This window comes from Aricia agestis, chromosome 11, assembly GCF_905147365.1.
Source record: "Aricia agestis chromosome 11, ilAriAges1.1, whole genome shotgun sequence".
NCBI classification, from domain to species: Eukaryota; Metazoa; Arthropoda; class Insecta; order Lepidoptera; family Lycaenidae; genus Aricia; species Aricia agestis.
Window position 1 is genome coordinate 12,069,465 of NC_056416.1, and position 18,392 is coordinate 12,087,856.

General features: G+C 34.7%; 1 protein-coding gene across 6 annotated transcripts in view; it reads left to right on the plus strand.

Annotated features, from left to right (window-relative positions):
• The window catches only part of LOC121731909 (RNA-binding protein Musashi homolog Rbp6), a 618,826-nt gene that overhangs the window by 394,505 nt on the left and 205,929 nt on the right, over positions 1–18,392 (plus strand). Inside the window, exon 1 of one of the 6 annotated variants that reach the window (XM_042121595.1) lies at positions 11,782–11,940. The exons of 4 other annotated variants lie outside the window; for them this stretch is intronic. In XM_042121595.1, coding sequence (XP_041977529.1) covers positions 11,848–11,940 — 93 coding nt within the window. In that variant the 5' untranslated portion in view covers positions 11,782–11,847. Of the gene's footprint in view, positions 1–11,781; positions 11,941–11,963; positions 12,268–18,392 lie in introns of those variants that run through there. One more of the 6 variants, XM_042121597.1, reaches the window with a different exon arrangement.

Sequence of the window (18,392 nt, forward strand, 5' to 3'; positions counted from 1 at the left end):
CGCGGCGCTCCAACGGTGCTGCCGAAACGCTTAACGATAAAACCAGCCTTAGTAATAGGGTCCCGTTTTTACCCTTTGGGTACGGAACCCTAAAAACTATCGTCTGTCTGTTTTCGAGGTTTAAAGTATCTTCAATTTAAAAATCAATTTAATGGTCTTAACGTAAAGAAGTAACACACAGATACAGAAATACACAGTGGCCCATATTTTGTTAAATATTTGTATAGTGTTCCATTTTCCAAATACTTGTAATATTACACATATTTTTGCGCAAAAATACGCACAAAATGGTAGCAGCTGAACATTGTAAGTCACTACAAAAGGGAAATTCGGTTGTAATTATAAACAAAAGTCGAAGACCCTGACGCAACAAATGGGGGAGTAAATCAAAGGCATCTGGAATATTCCATCGAACACTATTAAAGTTTTTTCACAAAAGGCAAAACACCAAAAAGTTTCGACACAAAAGCAGATTTTATTTGTTAGGTCGCCGAATCCGTAACAAAAAATTCTACGTCTAAAAATTACACGCATTCACAAATCGTAAAGACCCTTTCGGAAAAACTTCGGCCGCTTTCAAAGGAGTTCTCATTTTCAAGTCCTTGGGTTTCGTCCGTGTGCTTTTCAAAATGTGTTCGCCTTCATCATCAACCTCGGAATATACGAGTGTTTCAAAAGAGGTGCTTATAAGTTGGTGCAGGTTTTGATAAAAATGCGTATTGGGAAGGATACACGTGTATTGTGAAGCAGTGTTTGAAAGGTTTTGAAATCTTTTTTTTTTATTATTCGTATAAACTAAGTCATTATTATTATTCCTTAAGATTGATTTGTTAATACGTCTAGCTAAAAACTGAGCTTTGTGAGGGCTCGTGTCGTCACACCTGAACTGACTGATAATAATAACACATCTGCATAAATATAAAAAAGACGGGTTGCACCGGGAGTGCCGGCAGAAGTAAAAGCTTGATTATTAACGTTATACATTATTTTTTTTAACCCATTTTTTATGAAAATCGATTTTAAAGAAACCGATTTTTTTAATTAATCGATAATTCTTACAATCGATTAAATTTTTAACCCATTTTTTATGAAAATCGATCTTTAAAAAATCTATTTTTTAATTAATACCCTTACAATCGATTAAAAAATCGACAATCGAAAAAAAAAACAATCGATTGTTCGATTAATAGATTTAGATGTTACAACACCACTCTCCAACCGTCTTACGGTTTTTCGATCAGCACGAGAATCTGACGCGAGTTTCACAGTTTTTACCCATCCCACAAAAGTGTTCAATGCCGCTAAAGAAGTTTTCACTTCAAAAATACTATGTTCAAGCACAAAATATAATTATAGGCGTGATAGTTTTTCCTTAAAGTGTACCACAAAATGTTAAGGTTAGGTATGGGATATACTAAGGCTCGCTTCGCTCGCCGTTTAATTTTTTTTTATGAAAATAATAATATTATTATAAAATACTGTATGTAATAATAATAATAATAATAGCTCCCACACCGGTTTCAGTGGCGGTGGCCGGTTTCATTGAAACCAGGCCAGCTACGCAGGAGTAATTTTATAGTGTCCAAGTGTGTGCGCAGTACACAAGAGCACTCTCTATTCCTTTACTCTCATAACCCAGTGGGACGGAAGACCGACACGACCGGCGAGAGATCAGGCGCAGGACCGACTTTTTACATGCCCATCCGACGCATGGATCATCTTACTTGTCAGACAATCATCAGGTGATCAGCCTGCATTGTCCTAACCAAACTTGGAAATAACATGTTTCCAACGCGGGAATCGAACCCACGACCTCCGAGTCAAGAGCTGCGCTCTCTACCACTAGACCACGGAGGCGTGGAGGCGTTACTGTATGTAACTAGAATAATATTACTATCTCAAAATGCTACATGCACATTTTGAATGCAGTTATCACAAACAAGATGCTCTCACAGCTTTGTTAGTATGAAACTACACCTCAACCATCTACTACTATTTTATACCTAAAGGTAAAGAAAAAGATACACTAACGAACAAAAACATATACGTTACATCAGTATGGATTATAAATATAATTTTTCTTATCTCAATGTTTTATAGATCGTGTAAATCATGATCTAATTCCTTCATACGAGCATCAGTGTTATGAAACAAATAATTGGTGAGCTGCCAGGTATCGATTAGTACAATACTGGGGCGCTGATGACGAATTATACTCCGAGAACAGAAGTCACATAGATATTCGATAATATTGATATGGATATCGCATTCGGAAGATGATTTTGACGCATATTTCGTAAATATTACATTATTTCTAATATCATGTTTGTAGTGAGTAGTTGAGTATCGAAAAGCACACAAATAATAATTATAAACAAGAACCCATTTTTCATATTACAAAACACTCTTAGTCTGGCGCACGCGCAAATGCGTAAACGTGATTTCAGATAACTTCAGAGCAATTCAGTATCACGTCGCTCCTATTACTTTTTTTAAGAATACGATTTATGCCCCTACATTACTTGTATTGGAGCAATAATAAAAATTTAAACCTATAAAATCTAGCTATGGCATGTCGGATGTAACAAGAACCATTCCAATATAATGCTAATCTTATCTACTTTAAATATTTTATGCACCTTAACATAAAACAATCAGTTAAATTAAACGTATATACGTTTAATAATACTATAATAACGTTTAATAATATTATAATACCAATATTATGACGTCACACATTTTTGAATCGAGCTATCTCCAGACGTCACCTGGTGAATCGAACTCGCATTAATCGAAGACTGCAGCACGATTAGATGATTAATGCTCGCACGGGAGCGCCATCTGGCGAATTAATTGCTTCATTTCCTCCAGACGGCTTCAAATGCAATTTTGTAGTCGGCTCCGTAGCGTGGTTTTTGTCTCGCGAATACGTTCGAACAGGTGTGAAGCTATTGATAAATGTTACCATTGTTATTAGAAATTAGAATGTAGCGTTCTAGGAAACTGATTGGCTGATTTAGCTTGTGGACTAACGGCCGTTCCCAATATTTGATCTATCTCTGGTTTTTCCCTACTAGAGATAGGAATAACTCACATTAGACATTAGAGACATATATTTTATGTCAATTGTGAGCTATTCCTATCTCTAGTAGGGCAAAACCAGAGATAGATCAAATATTGCGAACGGCCGTAAGATGACATGTCACGAGTAACGTTGAGGCAATTGTTATCCTCAATTTATCCCTATAGCTATATTGTCTTAAAATATTAAGGGCCTGTTACATCACTTACTGATCAGTTCCGGATAGGCTATTTACAATTTATCTAACAGATAGAGTATGGAGTATCTGTCAGATAAGTTGTCCCAGCACTTATCAGGAAGCGGTGAAACAGGACCTAGAAGTTACAAAACATAAATCCAACAATATCATAAAATAGTCTAGAGAATGATCAAGGTTTCTTTGTGTACATACTTTGCTTATTTTTCCCTTTCAAATCTGATAAGCCTTCTCCCATATTATTCTTAGCGTTAAACTATCTTATTACCGCAAATTACGATATTAATAAAATATGTCTTTATAATGTAAAATATAACGGAGATTAATAGGAATTAACAATATCCGTAAAAATGAAAACATCGACTAGGCAATTGATAGCATCGGATACGATTATCTAGTTTAGTATCATTGTGTGGGCTAATCCGTACTAAGCGGCGTTGGCCGTCCATTACATACTCGTATTTTCATTACACCGCCCACATCATGCTTAGCTTAATTTTGTTTTGCTAAATATTCTTATTATATTACAAACTAATGAGAAATGTGTACGCTTACTGTATTATTACATTTTGAGAAATAATCAAAACGTTATCATAATAATTTATGTTTGACTTTTATCAGCAAAACGTTTCCAAAATGAAAGCAGTTTTGTCAGTTTTAATAAATTCTGATACTTTAACATTAGGTGAAGATCACCTTGAAGAAGATTAGAGGACAAAGATCAGAGAAAAACAAGAAGGAACCAATCAGAAATATAAACCAATATAATATATCGTTAGGCGGTTTCAAACTTGTTTTCGCGATTAATTCCCGCTCGAAATTTCAACAGCGGCAGCAGAAGCAATTAAAAATGGATTATACGTAAAAATGAAGCAAGTGGCTCGTTTAAGAGTCGGAATCAAACTGAGAGCGGGTAGATTAAGGCACTCGTCCGATAGGGATTACAAGGCAAGCAAGTGGTAATGAAATTTGCCCTGAGATGCGAGCGAGCGAGATACAGGCCTAGCTTTAAGCCCTGTCCAGTCGCCGCTGATTGGATTTGATGAGTTTTATCTCACTATCGCCGAAAGTAATCGCGCCGATTTAACTCGCAACTTTGAATCACTTTTTAGGCCTTGAAATTACTGTGATTAATGCTCGGCCGACTTAAGGAACTCGCGGGATCAGATAATATTAATTGCGTCGATTTAAAGTTTCGGATTTAATTAAACATACGAATTTGATGCTGTAACTTTTTTACGTTAAAGTATCTATTATCACAATCATACTTTTTTAATTTGAACCTAAAAAACATTAAGCAACACAGAAATTACTTACTTTAGGAATAATTGTCATCTTCAAAAACTTAGTAATGCAAAATCGCAAACGAATTGAATCTTCTTATTATAGGAGATCTATAATAATTAATTAATGATGTACATGTACATAGTACAATGTCTCAATCATTCTTTCTACATTTCAATTTGAACTTAAGAAGATATTCAGAAGTTTCACATGAACAATTTCGTCATTCGTCTTCAAAATCTTAACCATTAATTAATCTCTAACAAATTGTATCTCCGTATTGATGTATTATTAAACTATGTACGTTAACGTCTATTAGATAAAATCTTATATCTAATGAAATATTAAACAAGGATGCAATTTGATTGCAACCTTCCTTATTTTTTTTAATTTGAACCTAAAATATATTAAAATAAAGAAACAACAGACATCTTAAAACTTAACCATTCGAATCTCATTCAAATTAAATCCCAGTATCATTGAGGGTCCAAGTGAGCCGAAGTGAGTCGAAGTGAGCCGAAGTGGCTTGAGTTAATTAGGGCAGTCAAAGCACGACGTCAGCATGCGCTCCCGAGGGCCGGCCGGAACTGATTCAATAAGGACCAACTACACGACCCTTACGCTCGTAATGGACCAAGACGATTGCCAGTTACAGTTTTTATCTTACCCAACTTGTGAGATTTAACTGGTAAAAAAAGGTTTGAACTGGGTACATAATATTAAGATTATTTAGTTTTAAGCGAGTGTTGAACATTTTAGTAATTATAATCGTGTCGCCCTTGGTGTAGATTTATGTTCTGGACTTATTACTTTAAACCACTGTAATAACATGTTAAGATAAAATCTCAGAGCAACAAGAAAGTCATTGGTTCCTTTCCTATGTATCAAAATATAGTCCGTCAAGAAAGTGAAGAAATTAAAAAGTGGCAACATCGTAGTATCATCCCTTTTTTCTTAGACTGATTTGAAATGGATGACACTACGATGTGCTACTTTTTAATTTCTTCACATTCTTGACAGAATATACGTCAAAAGTTACGGTACTTAATTTAGGTATTTTTCTATTTCTCGTTCATAAGATATGAACTTTTAATATTTTGCTTCAAAATTAAAACTGAAAACATTGACCAAATATTCGATAGTTGCAAAGAAACTACGAACCGGTACAAGGCTTTTTGGCAACCTTTGTTGTATTTGACAGCATCGATGTAGGCTATTAGATTCCTAAAAATATCCCACTTACCTAGCTACGGCACAATAAATACTCAAATAACGCATTTTCTATGGTTGGGTTGTACCAGAGGCGTGGTTAAAGTTAAAATTAAAGTTATGGTTATAGTTAAGGCTAAATTTAGCTTTAACTTTAACCTTAACTTTGACCGGAGAAATTGACAGATGACAGCTGGTCCAACAAGGTTATAAATGAACGTAGGCGCGGGCGCTGCTGGTAAAGGAGAACTGTCAAAAATGACGTTTTATGACAGCGTTAGTTCCTTTTTTGGTACGTGCATTTAAAACCTTGTCAAGCTCTATGGTTATGGTTAAATATGGCGTCTTGATTGTTTAACTTTAACCAAAGATTTGACATTTTGCATTGTAGTCAAAGTTAAAGTTACAGTTATAGTTAAAGTTAGTTGGTGCAACCTAGCCTTAGTAATCTTGGTTAAATAAATTACTTCAATTAACTTTAAATATTGTTAAAGCAACGTGGAAATATAAAACCATACAAGACAACATGTCATTATGTCGTTATGTTATGGAGTACCTATTAAAAGTAACAACGATATTGAGTAAACAATACGAATATAATATTTCTCCCAACAAAACAACACAAAACTTTGTCGTTACGTGCGCAGAAAAAAGTAATTAATAGTTACAAACTAAATGAAATTTACGTCGCTCGTTTTCATTACGTATGGAATTATCTTCTTGTCACAACGGGTGGATAATAAATGACAGCTACAGACAAAGCGGGCAAGATTTCAATGCGGGGTAATCGTAACAGGTTACATATCTGAGCCTTTGTCGCTGATTACTTTTAATTCTCTTTCCTGTATATTTCGTAGCATTTCTACTTTTAATTCTTATTCTAGAGTTATTTTGTAGCATTTTATTTTTGATTCTTATGCTGGCATGTATTTTGTAGGATTTATAAGAGGCTGTTACCCATAATAATAATATAAATGCGAAGGTGTGTCTGTCTGTCTGTTACCTCTTCACGTCCAAACCTCTGAACCGATTTTGTTGAAATTTGGCGTGGAGATACTTTGAGTCCCGGGACATAAGATACTTTTTATCCCGGAGAAATGTACGGTTCCCGTGCAATAAACGAATTTGGCGCAACGGAGTTGCGGGCGTCATCTAGTAATGAAATAAAGAACGTAGTGATACTTTTAGGGCTAACCCACACATACAACATAACCTACGCCCGACCATATTGTGGTATAGTTGTTGTGTGGTTGTGGTACATGTGGGTTGGTCTTTAATTGTAACTTTATCGTCAGAATATAACTATAAAAGTTATTGAAGTCCTACAGTTGCCCCCGTTTTGTATCGTGTGGCGTATTGTACAACCTTTACTGAGTAAAACCCAAGTATCGAATACCCAATTATTCTGTATACAGGTGTAACTACATACATAACGTCATTATTATGAGTTATAAAGCAATAGTGGTAGAAAAACGTGACGCCGACTTCGCCGTCAATCAGTAAATTGTTTTCCGCGCGTGATTTCTTTTTGTATGCAATAAGGAAATCTTGCTGGAACATTTTTTCACCACAAAATGTTGTGTATTATTATGTACAAATGTTTTGTATTATGTGGAAACTATTGAGTACACCATATTATTGATTAGAATATATTATAGTTAAATGTTTATCCATAATCAACAGTAGTTTTTGTAAATGAAAAAAAAATCATTCCTCGTTCTCGTAAAGTTAGGGCAAGTCTACGCGTTTCGTGCTATATCATCCAATGTGATCTTACCCCTAATGAACGAGCATCGGAGACTACAGATGTCCCCTTATTCTACGATTTTAATCCAACATTAAAACAGAACGATTCAGATGCGGTATAACATCACAATGATATTCTCATGATTTTGAACCAAAATACGGCACCCTTAATAGGGTCCCGTTTTTAATCTAAGACTTCGTTGTCTATCCGTTAGTCTATCTGTCTCCAGACTGTATTTCAAGAACCGCTATAACTAGACTTCTAAATTTTTGACATAATATTGTGTATATCTGTTGCTGTTATCAAAAAATACTAAAAATAAAATTAATTTAATTTAATTTTTCTATTGTTTAAGGGTTTCCATACAACAAACGTGATTTTTTTACTTTTTTTTGCTCGATGAAACGAAATGTTCACAAAACAACTTGTGCAACTTAAAATGTTAACAAAATACTTGCAGTTGCATTTATAATTTAATAATAATTATAAAATTAAAATACATCTTTTTTCTAATCGGAACATGATAATATTGTATTTATACATTATTTTGCTTTATATTAAGATCCGTACTATATCGAAGCTGTATTAATGTTGGACGAAAATAGCGGAATCAGGGTGATGCCGTCATATTTCTGTTAGCGCCGGACATGCACTTACATTGACGGCCCGCGGGAGTTAAGTGTAACTCAAATACTAAGTGCTGTTTTAAGTGGTGTGATACATATTGTTTTGTAATCGCTAAGACATTGTTGCAAAAGCCTTTAGCTATGTGAGATAGATTTCTAACTTGGTTGTCAATTTTCCCGACCTCGCCAGAAGTAATGTTATGCTTTTTAAGAGTTTTTTTGTAAGATTACGTGTTTATTGTAAGAGTGACACTGAGTAGTAAAAGTGGTTCATTTCTTTTATAGCTTCACAAAAACATAGTCGGTTTTTTTTAAACAGATTTTTATACACATAATATGATCATTAATTATACTCATTTCGTAAACTTCTGTTTTACGATAAATCAAACTCAAAGAGGTAAGAAACATGACTGACAAGTGACAAGTAAACAGCAATTCCTATCGTCCTCTTCTTAATATTATATTTCTTCAATACCATGTAAGCTCATAACAACGTTACTTAAAATATAATAACTAAGATATTACAAGCATTAACGACTATAGCTGAAGCGATAAGACTGATCTACATAATCCCGACAAAATAAACAACACTCAGCGCTACATAGCCGGTTCAAAATGTACATTTGGCTGTCAACATGTAGGCCGTATTGGCAATATTGTTTGTAATAGACCTCCATTAATATGTAGCGGTTGTCACTGGCGACAGTTAGTGCTGGTCGTGGGCAGGAAGCCTTAAGTCGGGATGATACATGTATTGCGCCCTTATGTGCGCACCGACGTTGGGTTTGTATGTCGCAGCCAACTGTTTAAAATAGCCGTTCAATTAAACAGCTAGCCCTTTGACTGAACAACGTCGTCTTTTTAATTGAATATTTTAGTCGCTCAAAACGTTCAATACTACAGCTGATTCGTAGCCGAAAAGCTGCCGCCTAATTAAATTAGTGCAGCACTCACCACTGCGGCGCTAGGTGCGTTTTATTTACAATAACTAGAGATCGCCCAACAGTCGAAATTCGACCTTCGTTTCAACGACATTATGTTAGGACTACTACCTATATTTTTATCATACTTTTTTTCAACTCTTATCTCTGGTTATCTAGCTGATCTCGGACTGGCCATGTAAGCATTGTCTAATAGTATCTAAGATTCAATAAAAAAACTATAATCCATTTTCAATTTGTCACCTTGTTGTCAACTGACTTCAACCATAAATAAAAGAGTATAATTCGTATGTATAGGCTTGTCACTCAAAAATCTGTCATTTTTCCTAGTGTGTGTGTTGTAGTATGTTTTATGTTTTATTTGTTAAAAAAATGTATGATAAAAGCATAATTTCAAAATAATATTAGCTCGATGCACTCCTTCACCTTATAAACTATAACTGTGCAAAATTTCATTCACCGACGTTTCCCCATTTTTCGTCAAAGGGGATACAAAATTTTTGGCTCACGTATTAATATATAGATAATATGGTTCAACTAGCCGGTATTTGTGATTTTTTTAAAGAAATTATTCGGAAAGAAGGATCTTTTACTGATTTTACGCTATTAAGTTTCTAATTCATATAAAAAAGATTTTTTTAAGAGTTTAGACTTTTGTTATCTACTTTCTAATTAATATACGAAGGTTCGTTTGTTAAAATATTAAATAAGTATTACAAACAAATAGTATTATAAAATATAATTTATATTGCGTAAATTTTTCAGTTTGTCAATTTTTGCTTGGTGCAATAAAGAATATTAATATGAACGTGTTTTTAATTTTTACTTATTTTAAGAATAATATCCAATAAAATAAGAATAAAAATTACAAAATTTATCCTATTCTCACAAATTACATACTAAACTAATGATCACCTTGGTTAATTTGCCATTTAACCAGTTGGCTAAAAGTCGTCTAGCTGTAGAATAAAGTTAATATACCTAGCGGAATAGAGCAACAATCTCGAGCTGTCAAACGAAATCAAAATTAGTTTTCATCTGTGTGAAAATTTTGTGTACGTGTACACTTACACAAGCATGATTGAACATGAATTCTATGAGATTAAATTGTCAACGTGCGGCACGTGCCGACTGGACGTCAAAAACAGAGTGCTGCTGTCATGTATCACACGTTTCTTTTTACCACGTAGTGTTACTGATAGTGACATCTCTCTTGCTCAGGCCTTTGTTTCTCTATTCCGCTAGGTATATTAACTTTATGAGCTGTAGTGTTGAACGTTGCAGTCAACAAGTCGGGTAAAGGACGTATAGCTGTTTGACTGAACGGCTATTTTAACTAGTTGGCTGCGACATAATATTATACACGACAAGACACATAATAGATTTAGTATATGACTTAGTTTTTTGTTAGTAGTTTATTAAGTTAAAATTTACATATTCTTTCTAAAGAATTATTTATCTATTATTCATACATTCATAAGAAAAAAATGAAGCAGTAAAAAGTTAAAAATATATTACAGATACAACTTAATTTTCTGAATAAAAACAATGCTATTTGAGCACAAACATTGGAAAAAATTAGCAATACACTAATCACTTTTAATAATAGTACTCAATATTACTATGAATAAGTAGATCAAAAAAAGGATCCAAGTAACCTGAACTAGAAACCTGAGTTATTCGAACCCAAAACAAAACAATAACGTCCAGAATGTACGAAGTTGTAACTTTTTTTTAATATCGCATGTCATTTGTCATTGTCTTGAAAGTCTTATTGCGACGCACGCAATAACTACTCAAAACACAATCTTGAACGTCTCCAAAACGAATAGCATACCGACCACCAAAACAATTTCAAAATGGAACTCATACGAATACCGAGACATCAGACTTTCCTCTGCCGAAAGTTATATTACAAATATGAAAACATTAAAATTGAATCGTGGCCAAGTACGTTAGTTACTTCGGCGAGTGGACGGCGCATACCGATCGCTACGACGTAGGCAGGTGCTACGCCTATACACTGCATTTCACATTTTTCAATTTTGCATCGCCGAATTAGTTTTTGTGTTTACATTTATTGGTTTTTTGTTGTGATCTTTTTTTTGTGTAAAAAGGATGTGTTGTTTTTTGTTTACACATTTATGTGTATATTCAGGAAAACTCTTACACTTTAGTGTAAGAGTTTTCCTGAATGTTAGCGCTTAAAACTTATAGTAATAACTAATTATTTAGACTAATATTGATAAGTATATATTTTTAAGTCAATGCGAAAAATATGTGACAAATTTTTCAGCTACGACAAGTTTGGAAATAATTTTACATCCGAAACGAGGTAAATTGGAGACGGAACGTGGAAGTTTCTGGTAATACTTAAATTAATCAATGCTAATTGGAGGTAATAGTTCGACATCCGGTGCCATCACAGAATATTTCAGCCGCCGCGGTGATAAATCAAACTCGAAACCGTAATGAAAGCGAACGGATCGCGTCGCGAGGAGAGGGAGGAAAAAATATCACGGAAAAAATCAGGTGCGTCCCCCGGTCGGTGCCGAGAGAAAAACAGTCGGGCGTCGCGGCGCTAGGGGGGGTGGGGGACGGTGGGTTACCCCACCCCCCGGGCGGCGGTCGATGCGGGGCGGGCCGTGCGCGCGTCGCCGGGGGCCGTGGGCCGTGGGGCCCGCTCACTCGGCCGCGCCGCTTCTCTCGCGCCGACGCCGGCCGCGCCGTGCGTTCCCGTCACGTGTCCGCTCCGACTTTACATGTCCAAAGTGCTCAAGTCAGTGCTCCCGATCGCAGCCGCGCGAGTGCTCCCGCAGATCATCGAGCCGGACCCGACCCGCACGCCGCTCACGGTTAGTAGCGTGCCGCCGACCGCGTCGAGTATTACATATTTGTGAATGATCGATAGCGCGCGTTGCGAAAAGTTTATTTCGGGAGCGTAAAGTTTTGTCGAGTGGAGTGCGCGCCTCGGATGCACTTCGCGGGGCCACGAGTGGCCGCCGTCGGCCGCGCGGCGCCGTCGTGTCGCTCTCTTCTCGCCGCTTTCGACCCCCGATAAAAACAACAAACAGATTAATCGACCTCCCCGTGCGAACTATTCCAGTGCGAGATTTATCCGTTTCCCTTCGTCCCGAAGGATCGAAAGACGCCGAAGTACTGTCGTAATGTTCGCAGTAAATGTACGATTTTTTTTAAGAAACGAGACTTCCAGTAGCTAGAAATGAAATCGTAGGATTGCATGTAAAGGTGGTATTAACAGTGAGCAGTTCGAGTTGCCCATTTTTTCTTTATCGCCCGGGGGCCGCTTTACTAAAACACCGGGAAAACTATCCCGGAAGAATTTTTATCCAGCTGTTTGAGCGTAAAAATTAAAAACATTGTGAATTCTGAGTAAATACACACAGTTTAAATTATTTTCACGTAGAAAAATATGCTTAAACGGTAATAAAATGCGGGAAATTTTATAAAAATTAAGTTTATCGGTGTGAATTTGGAAGTGCTGGTGTTGTAAAGAAAATTTGTGGTGATTAAAGTGAAATTGTGTTTGTGGTAGTTATATTTTTATGAAAAAAACAACAACAGCTCATTTTGATTAAAGTTGAATTTTTTTAAACACGAATATTTCACCGATACATTTATTTTGCCAAGAAAATTAAATTTTCAATCGGCAGTATGGGTTGAAATTTTTATTATTCTGTGACAATCACCTGTGACTTCCATAATTTTTACGCTCACACCTTTGGAAAATTTATTCAAATACAACTGCGGCTTATGTAGGTAACATTTATTTTACGATTTCGTTAATATTTACCGGTGATTCTTAATTAGATATATATTAAAACAATAACATAGAAAAAAATATATACATTATCTATCGAAATGCTGAACTTACATGATTAATTTTGGGAAAAAATAGGAAATCCGTGAAATAATTCATTTACTGGGTCCTTAATTCTCGCCTCGCGTGACGAGTCGCGCAGTCAATCGGCGAACGCACACCGAATTTTATCAAACTTATGTATCTCGGTGAAACACTATTATTTTTAGTGCTGTTTCCTATTAAACTGTTAACTAAAATTACCTGACCTTTGGGAAATATTTTAAGAGACCGCCTAAAGTTCAAGATTACAATAACAATTTTCTTCCGAACAATAAACCTGCGGCCGGAGAAATAAAGAATCGCCCGAAGAAGAAAATCTTTTCACGACGAGAAGAAAGAGTATTTTCACGGAGATAATGTTCGAAACGTTGTAACAGAATGTAAAGAATCTTCCTCGAAAGTTTCCAAAACATTTGCATTTAGAAATGTCCATAAAGCAATTGTAAAATGTTCAAACAATTCCTATGATAATAATGCGAGCGCCCGCGGCTAGATTCATGTTTTCCTACCGCAAAGTAGCTCAAATGAAATAATGAAACCTCAAATATTTTGAAATCGCGTTCTCAAAGAACAATTTTGTTTGCAGCGAAGTTTATGGCTTGCATAAATTCAGCTTCATAAAACTCATAGTTATATTACTCTAACGCTGCCGAAGCGGAAACTGAAAAACTTTTTGTCCAAACGCGAAATTGCGATTTCCGATGAAGTGAAATTATCAATTTATATAACTTTTTAATAAAATTGAAACAATTTCGTTTCGGCACCTGTTGATTTCGTCGAAGTGTGTTAAGAACGTGACGTTTTCACGGAATAGCTCATTGAAATGTACTTGTTATTCACTTACCTGGGGAAAAATATAATTTAAGTTTATTAGTATTTAGTTAATTAAGTAATATAGTACAATTATCTTTCTTATATATGAAATTCTCGTGTCACAATTTTGGCCGCGTACTCCTCCGAAACGGCTTTAGTGATATTAACCAAATTTTATATGCATATTCAGTGGGTCTGAGAATCGGCTACTGGATACTTTTTATATTGATAAGTGCATTTGTTGAATAAATAATAGTAAATTATTACAACTCGAAACTGACGGCGACCATTGTTTGTGCGTCGGGATAGCGATGGACGTTGCCATGGTGACATACTTATTTAGTCACTTCAATAAAATAATACGGCCGAAATACTTTATATGGCAAAGAAACGTTTGCCGGGACAGCTAGTTACACTATAAGATTTTACGCAATGCAATGCGTAGATTTTCAAAATCAAGTAGGACAGGAAAGAAATAAAGTTTTGAAACATTATACTGAAGTAATAAAACGAGCTCTAGCGTCATATTCTAATACATTTCATAATTTTATCATTGTTTTGTTTTATAGAAAAATCACCAATGCCTTAAAAACACAAACAAAGAATAAATTGTATTGAGTCAAGTATATTTTCTGTAATCTTTTTTCGCCTGTATACTCATGACTGAGCCAAACCCCAAATGTAAGTTGAAATGACACACGTCAATACAACATTAACTTTATAGCGGCCCCACTTGTCTGCATCCATAAAAAAGATATAAAATCTCAATATGCCAAAAATATCTGTAACGCACTCCGTGGTGGAAATATTAACTAGAAAAATTGTGGTCGTTATTACCGGCGCCTTGTACAATCCCCCTGGCATCGAACATTTATTTTATTTCTTTCATTTTGGCTGCTAATCAGAAATGCGCTTCGATATTAAGCTGAATCCCTGAATTTTCGAATGAGATTTTTGTGATTCGTATCTCAAAAATTAAGTTATCATAATATTAATACGCGAGCGAAAAACTTTGTAACCCTTTTTACGCGAAATGGGGAAACGTAGGTTCATGAAATTTCGCATAGTTATAGTTCATATGGTGAAGGAGTGCATCGAGTTAATATTATTTTGAAATTGTCCTTTTATCATACATTTTTTTAACAAATAAAACATTACACACACTACAATGTGCACACTACCATACGAGTATTTTCGAATGACAAGCCTATACATACGAATTATACTCTTTTGTTTATGGTTGAAGTCTGTTGTGATTTTGTTTTTTTTATATTTAATAAACTATTTCAGATTTGAATTTAATTATATTTAAAATTAAATCTGAAATAGTCATTACTTTAAACGGGGAGCCAAAAGAAGAAGATAATTAGATTTAAGGTCGAATTGCGACTATTGGGCGATCTCTAGTAATAATATTATTTTCTGTCAATAGTCTAGTAGATAACAATTTAGTTAAAAAGATTTTTCCTTATTCACGTAATATTTATTTTCAATCAACGTGCTGTGAAAGAGTAATTTAATTTCCATAAAGCTACGTCAACTTGTCGTTTGTTTCTCCGTAAAGGTTTACAACCTTTGAATTTAATTTACAATCGCGACGCACTACAAATAAGTTTTATGTAGAAGCCGTAGCGTTTTCTTAAAACCTAGAGCTTTCTTACTAAAATATATTTTGAAACACGTAAAGCGTAATATACCGGAGACATGTTCTTAGAAAATGTTCGATATTTTCCTTTAGCGTACATGTTTCTGAACTAATTTGTCACAAATATTATTAGAATTTCGTTTAGAATAGTGACTGGTCCAAAATAATTTAATGTTTTGTGAATAATTTTCGTTGAGTTTCCGTTTCTAAATTGTGTTTTCACAAAAAATGTACATATTTGCACGTCTAATATATTAAGAATTTACTATGCAAGTTAATCGCACCAGTTTGAATGGAAGCTAATAATATTAATTTAAAATGAGACCTTTCTCGTGAATTATGAAAGAGAGGCAAGATATTTTGACCAAAGCTCAGCAACAGCCTATTATGGAGGCGCGCGCGGCAGCGGACATGCTTGACTTGCAAAATATTTGATCTCTATTTCCTCCGCAACAACACACATAACATATTAGTGTATAAGGATGTAGCAATGCTACTAATGCAAAAGTGATTATGTCTTGTTAGATCTTCAACATTAAGGCCATCCTCTGAGCAAACGACCTTGACCATACATTTGCCGAGATCGCACCAAAAACCTATTTTTTTTTACTTATCATAGATCAAAATTGACCTTCGAAAAATTCAAACTGCAAATATGTAGTTAATGAAATTATCTATCTATTGGCGTGTGTTTCAAATAAACGTAATTTGTTAATACTAGGGAGATACTGAATATATGCTTCAATTTAAACAAATTGGTATTTCTTTGGAAGCTGATATCATGAGTGTAATAAACAGAAAAAGGAAATTAATAACTATGAAAGGAACATTAATATCATACTGAAGATTACTGCTGTATTTTTAGGATAATTTTGTAGATTTCAAATTATCAGTTAATAAGGCTTTAAAACGGTAAATGCGACATCTACGTAGGGGGAGTAAATTATATAACTTAAATATAAGGTTACTTTGATCCTGCGAAAGGATATAAGATAGAACTTAATATTCGGGAAAATCATTCGATTTCTGCGCGATAAACGAATTCCAAGACAATGATGTTACGGAAATTCAGTACATAGTATCAAACAAGGTCGCTTGTCGCTTCCCGCTATCTGTACCTTTATGAAAATATATAAAACTACGCAACAAGTTTTAATAAATTACTAGAGATCGCCCAATGGTCGAAATTCGACATTAGGACTACTACCTATAATTTGTAAAAAATATCGACTGTATCATATTTTTTTAACTCTTGTCTCTGGGACTCAGCTGGTCTCAAACTGGTCGTGTAAGCATTGCCTAATAGTTTTTAAGATGTAATAAAAAAAAACCATTTTCAATTTGTCAACTTGTTGTCAACAGACTTCAAACCATAAATAAAAAAAGTATAATTCGTAATTTATGTATAGGCTTGTCACTTAAAAATCTGTCAGTGTGTGCAGATAAAAAATTACACACATTACAGCAGCTGTAGTGTGTGTGATCATTTATTTAAAACTTGAAAGAAAAACCCACTTTCTTTGGAAATTTTATTCAAGCGGTCAACTGACCGCTGCGGTCTTTCTAGGTAGGTTGTTATTTAAAACTTATAATTATTGAGCAATCATTAAAAACACGTTATCACAATTTAAACAATCGAAAATTATTAAATGTCACGAGAGGAAAACGAATTTTACGCAACGGTATCAAAAATATCGCAAATTAAAAACGAAAATGCGGTCATTTGACCACTCCGGTATTTCTAGTGTTAAATAAAGCATAATTTCAAAATAATATTAGCTCGATGCACTCCTTCACCATATAAACTATAACTGGGCAAAATTTCATTCACCTACGTTTCCCCATTTTTCGTCAAAAGGGATACAAAGTTTTTCTTTCGCATATTAAATATAGATTTCAATAGGACTTCAAAATAATTTAATATAAAAAACGGTGTAAGGTGTAATATTATGGCAAAACAACGTTTTCCGGGTAGTTCTTCGGAGCTGGCGCATTAGCGAAAGGCCTTGTTATAACTTTTGAGCCTAACACAAATCCGATGTTGCTGAAGTAAACACACTAATGATCGAGTATCGGGAATGATGATAGATGAACTTGTGTCTCACGCACAGTTCCGGTCTGAAACAAAGGATGTGATATATTATACCGTTTTAGCCTCCTTCCGTTTCGCCTGGTCATAACTTCCTAATGGCGAATCAACAGAATTTTGTACGCATTTAGGCTACTAAAATGTTTATTTTTATATAAAGATTGTTTGATTGCTGAAAATGTGAGCAGTTGCAAGAGATTTGTTGTTCATAAGGAAAAAGTTAAATAAGAGCAATAGATGTATTTGCGTCTACTTTTTATAAAAAAGTCATTAAAAAAGCGTGTCTCCTTAGCCTTCTTAGCGGGCCCCTAGACGATCAATTCTATTGCGCAATATCACACACAATATTTATTGAACAATTTATTTGACAGCAAGATTGAAAACCCTGGACGGTCAATAATATTGCACAATACGTATACACAATGATATTGATCGTCTAGGGGGCCCGCTTACAATTTTACAATTTACAGTTTATTTTCACCCGATTCTAATTGTAAATCTCATGATTGTAAGTCCTAATAACAAATGACATCATGAAGCATAACCGTTTTATGAAACTGAACCCAAAAATTGTTTTACGGCGCAAATTATAAGCGTCGTGATCTACAACGCCGTTATGCCTGTATTTACTTTTTAATTGGCCATCCTTCTTAATAGCGTAATTGCACCCTTTCATCTTTATGGTTATTATAAATTTTGTTCAGTGATATTGCGAGTAAATTAGTAGGCTTACCCGTTTTGCTTAAAAGTTAGTGAAAAATGTGCCTTGTTATTAAAACAACACTTATTGATGGGTTTTACTTCAAAATGTGTGTCATTAATAATTTACTAGATGACCCGGTCAACTTTGTATCAGTTATCTCTTAAATAAACCTTG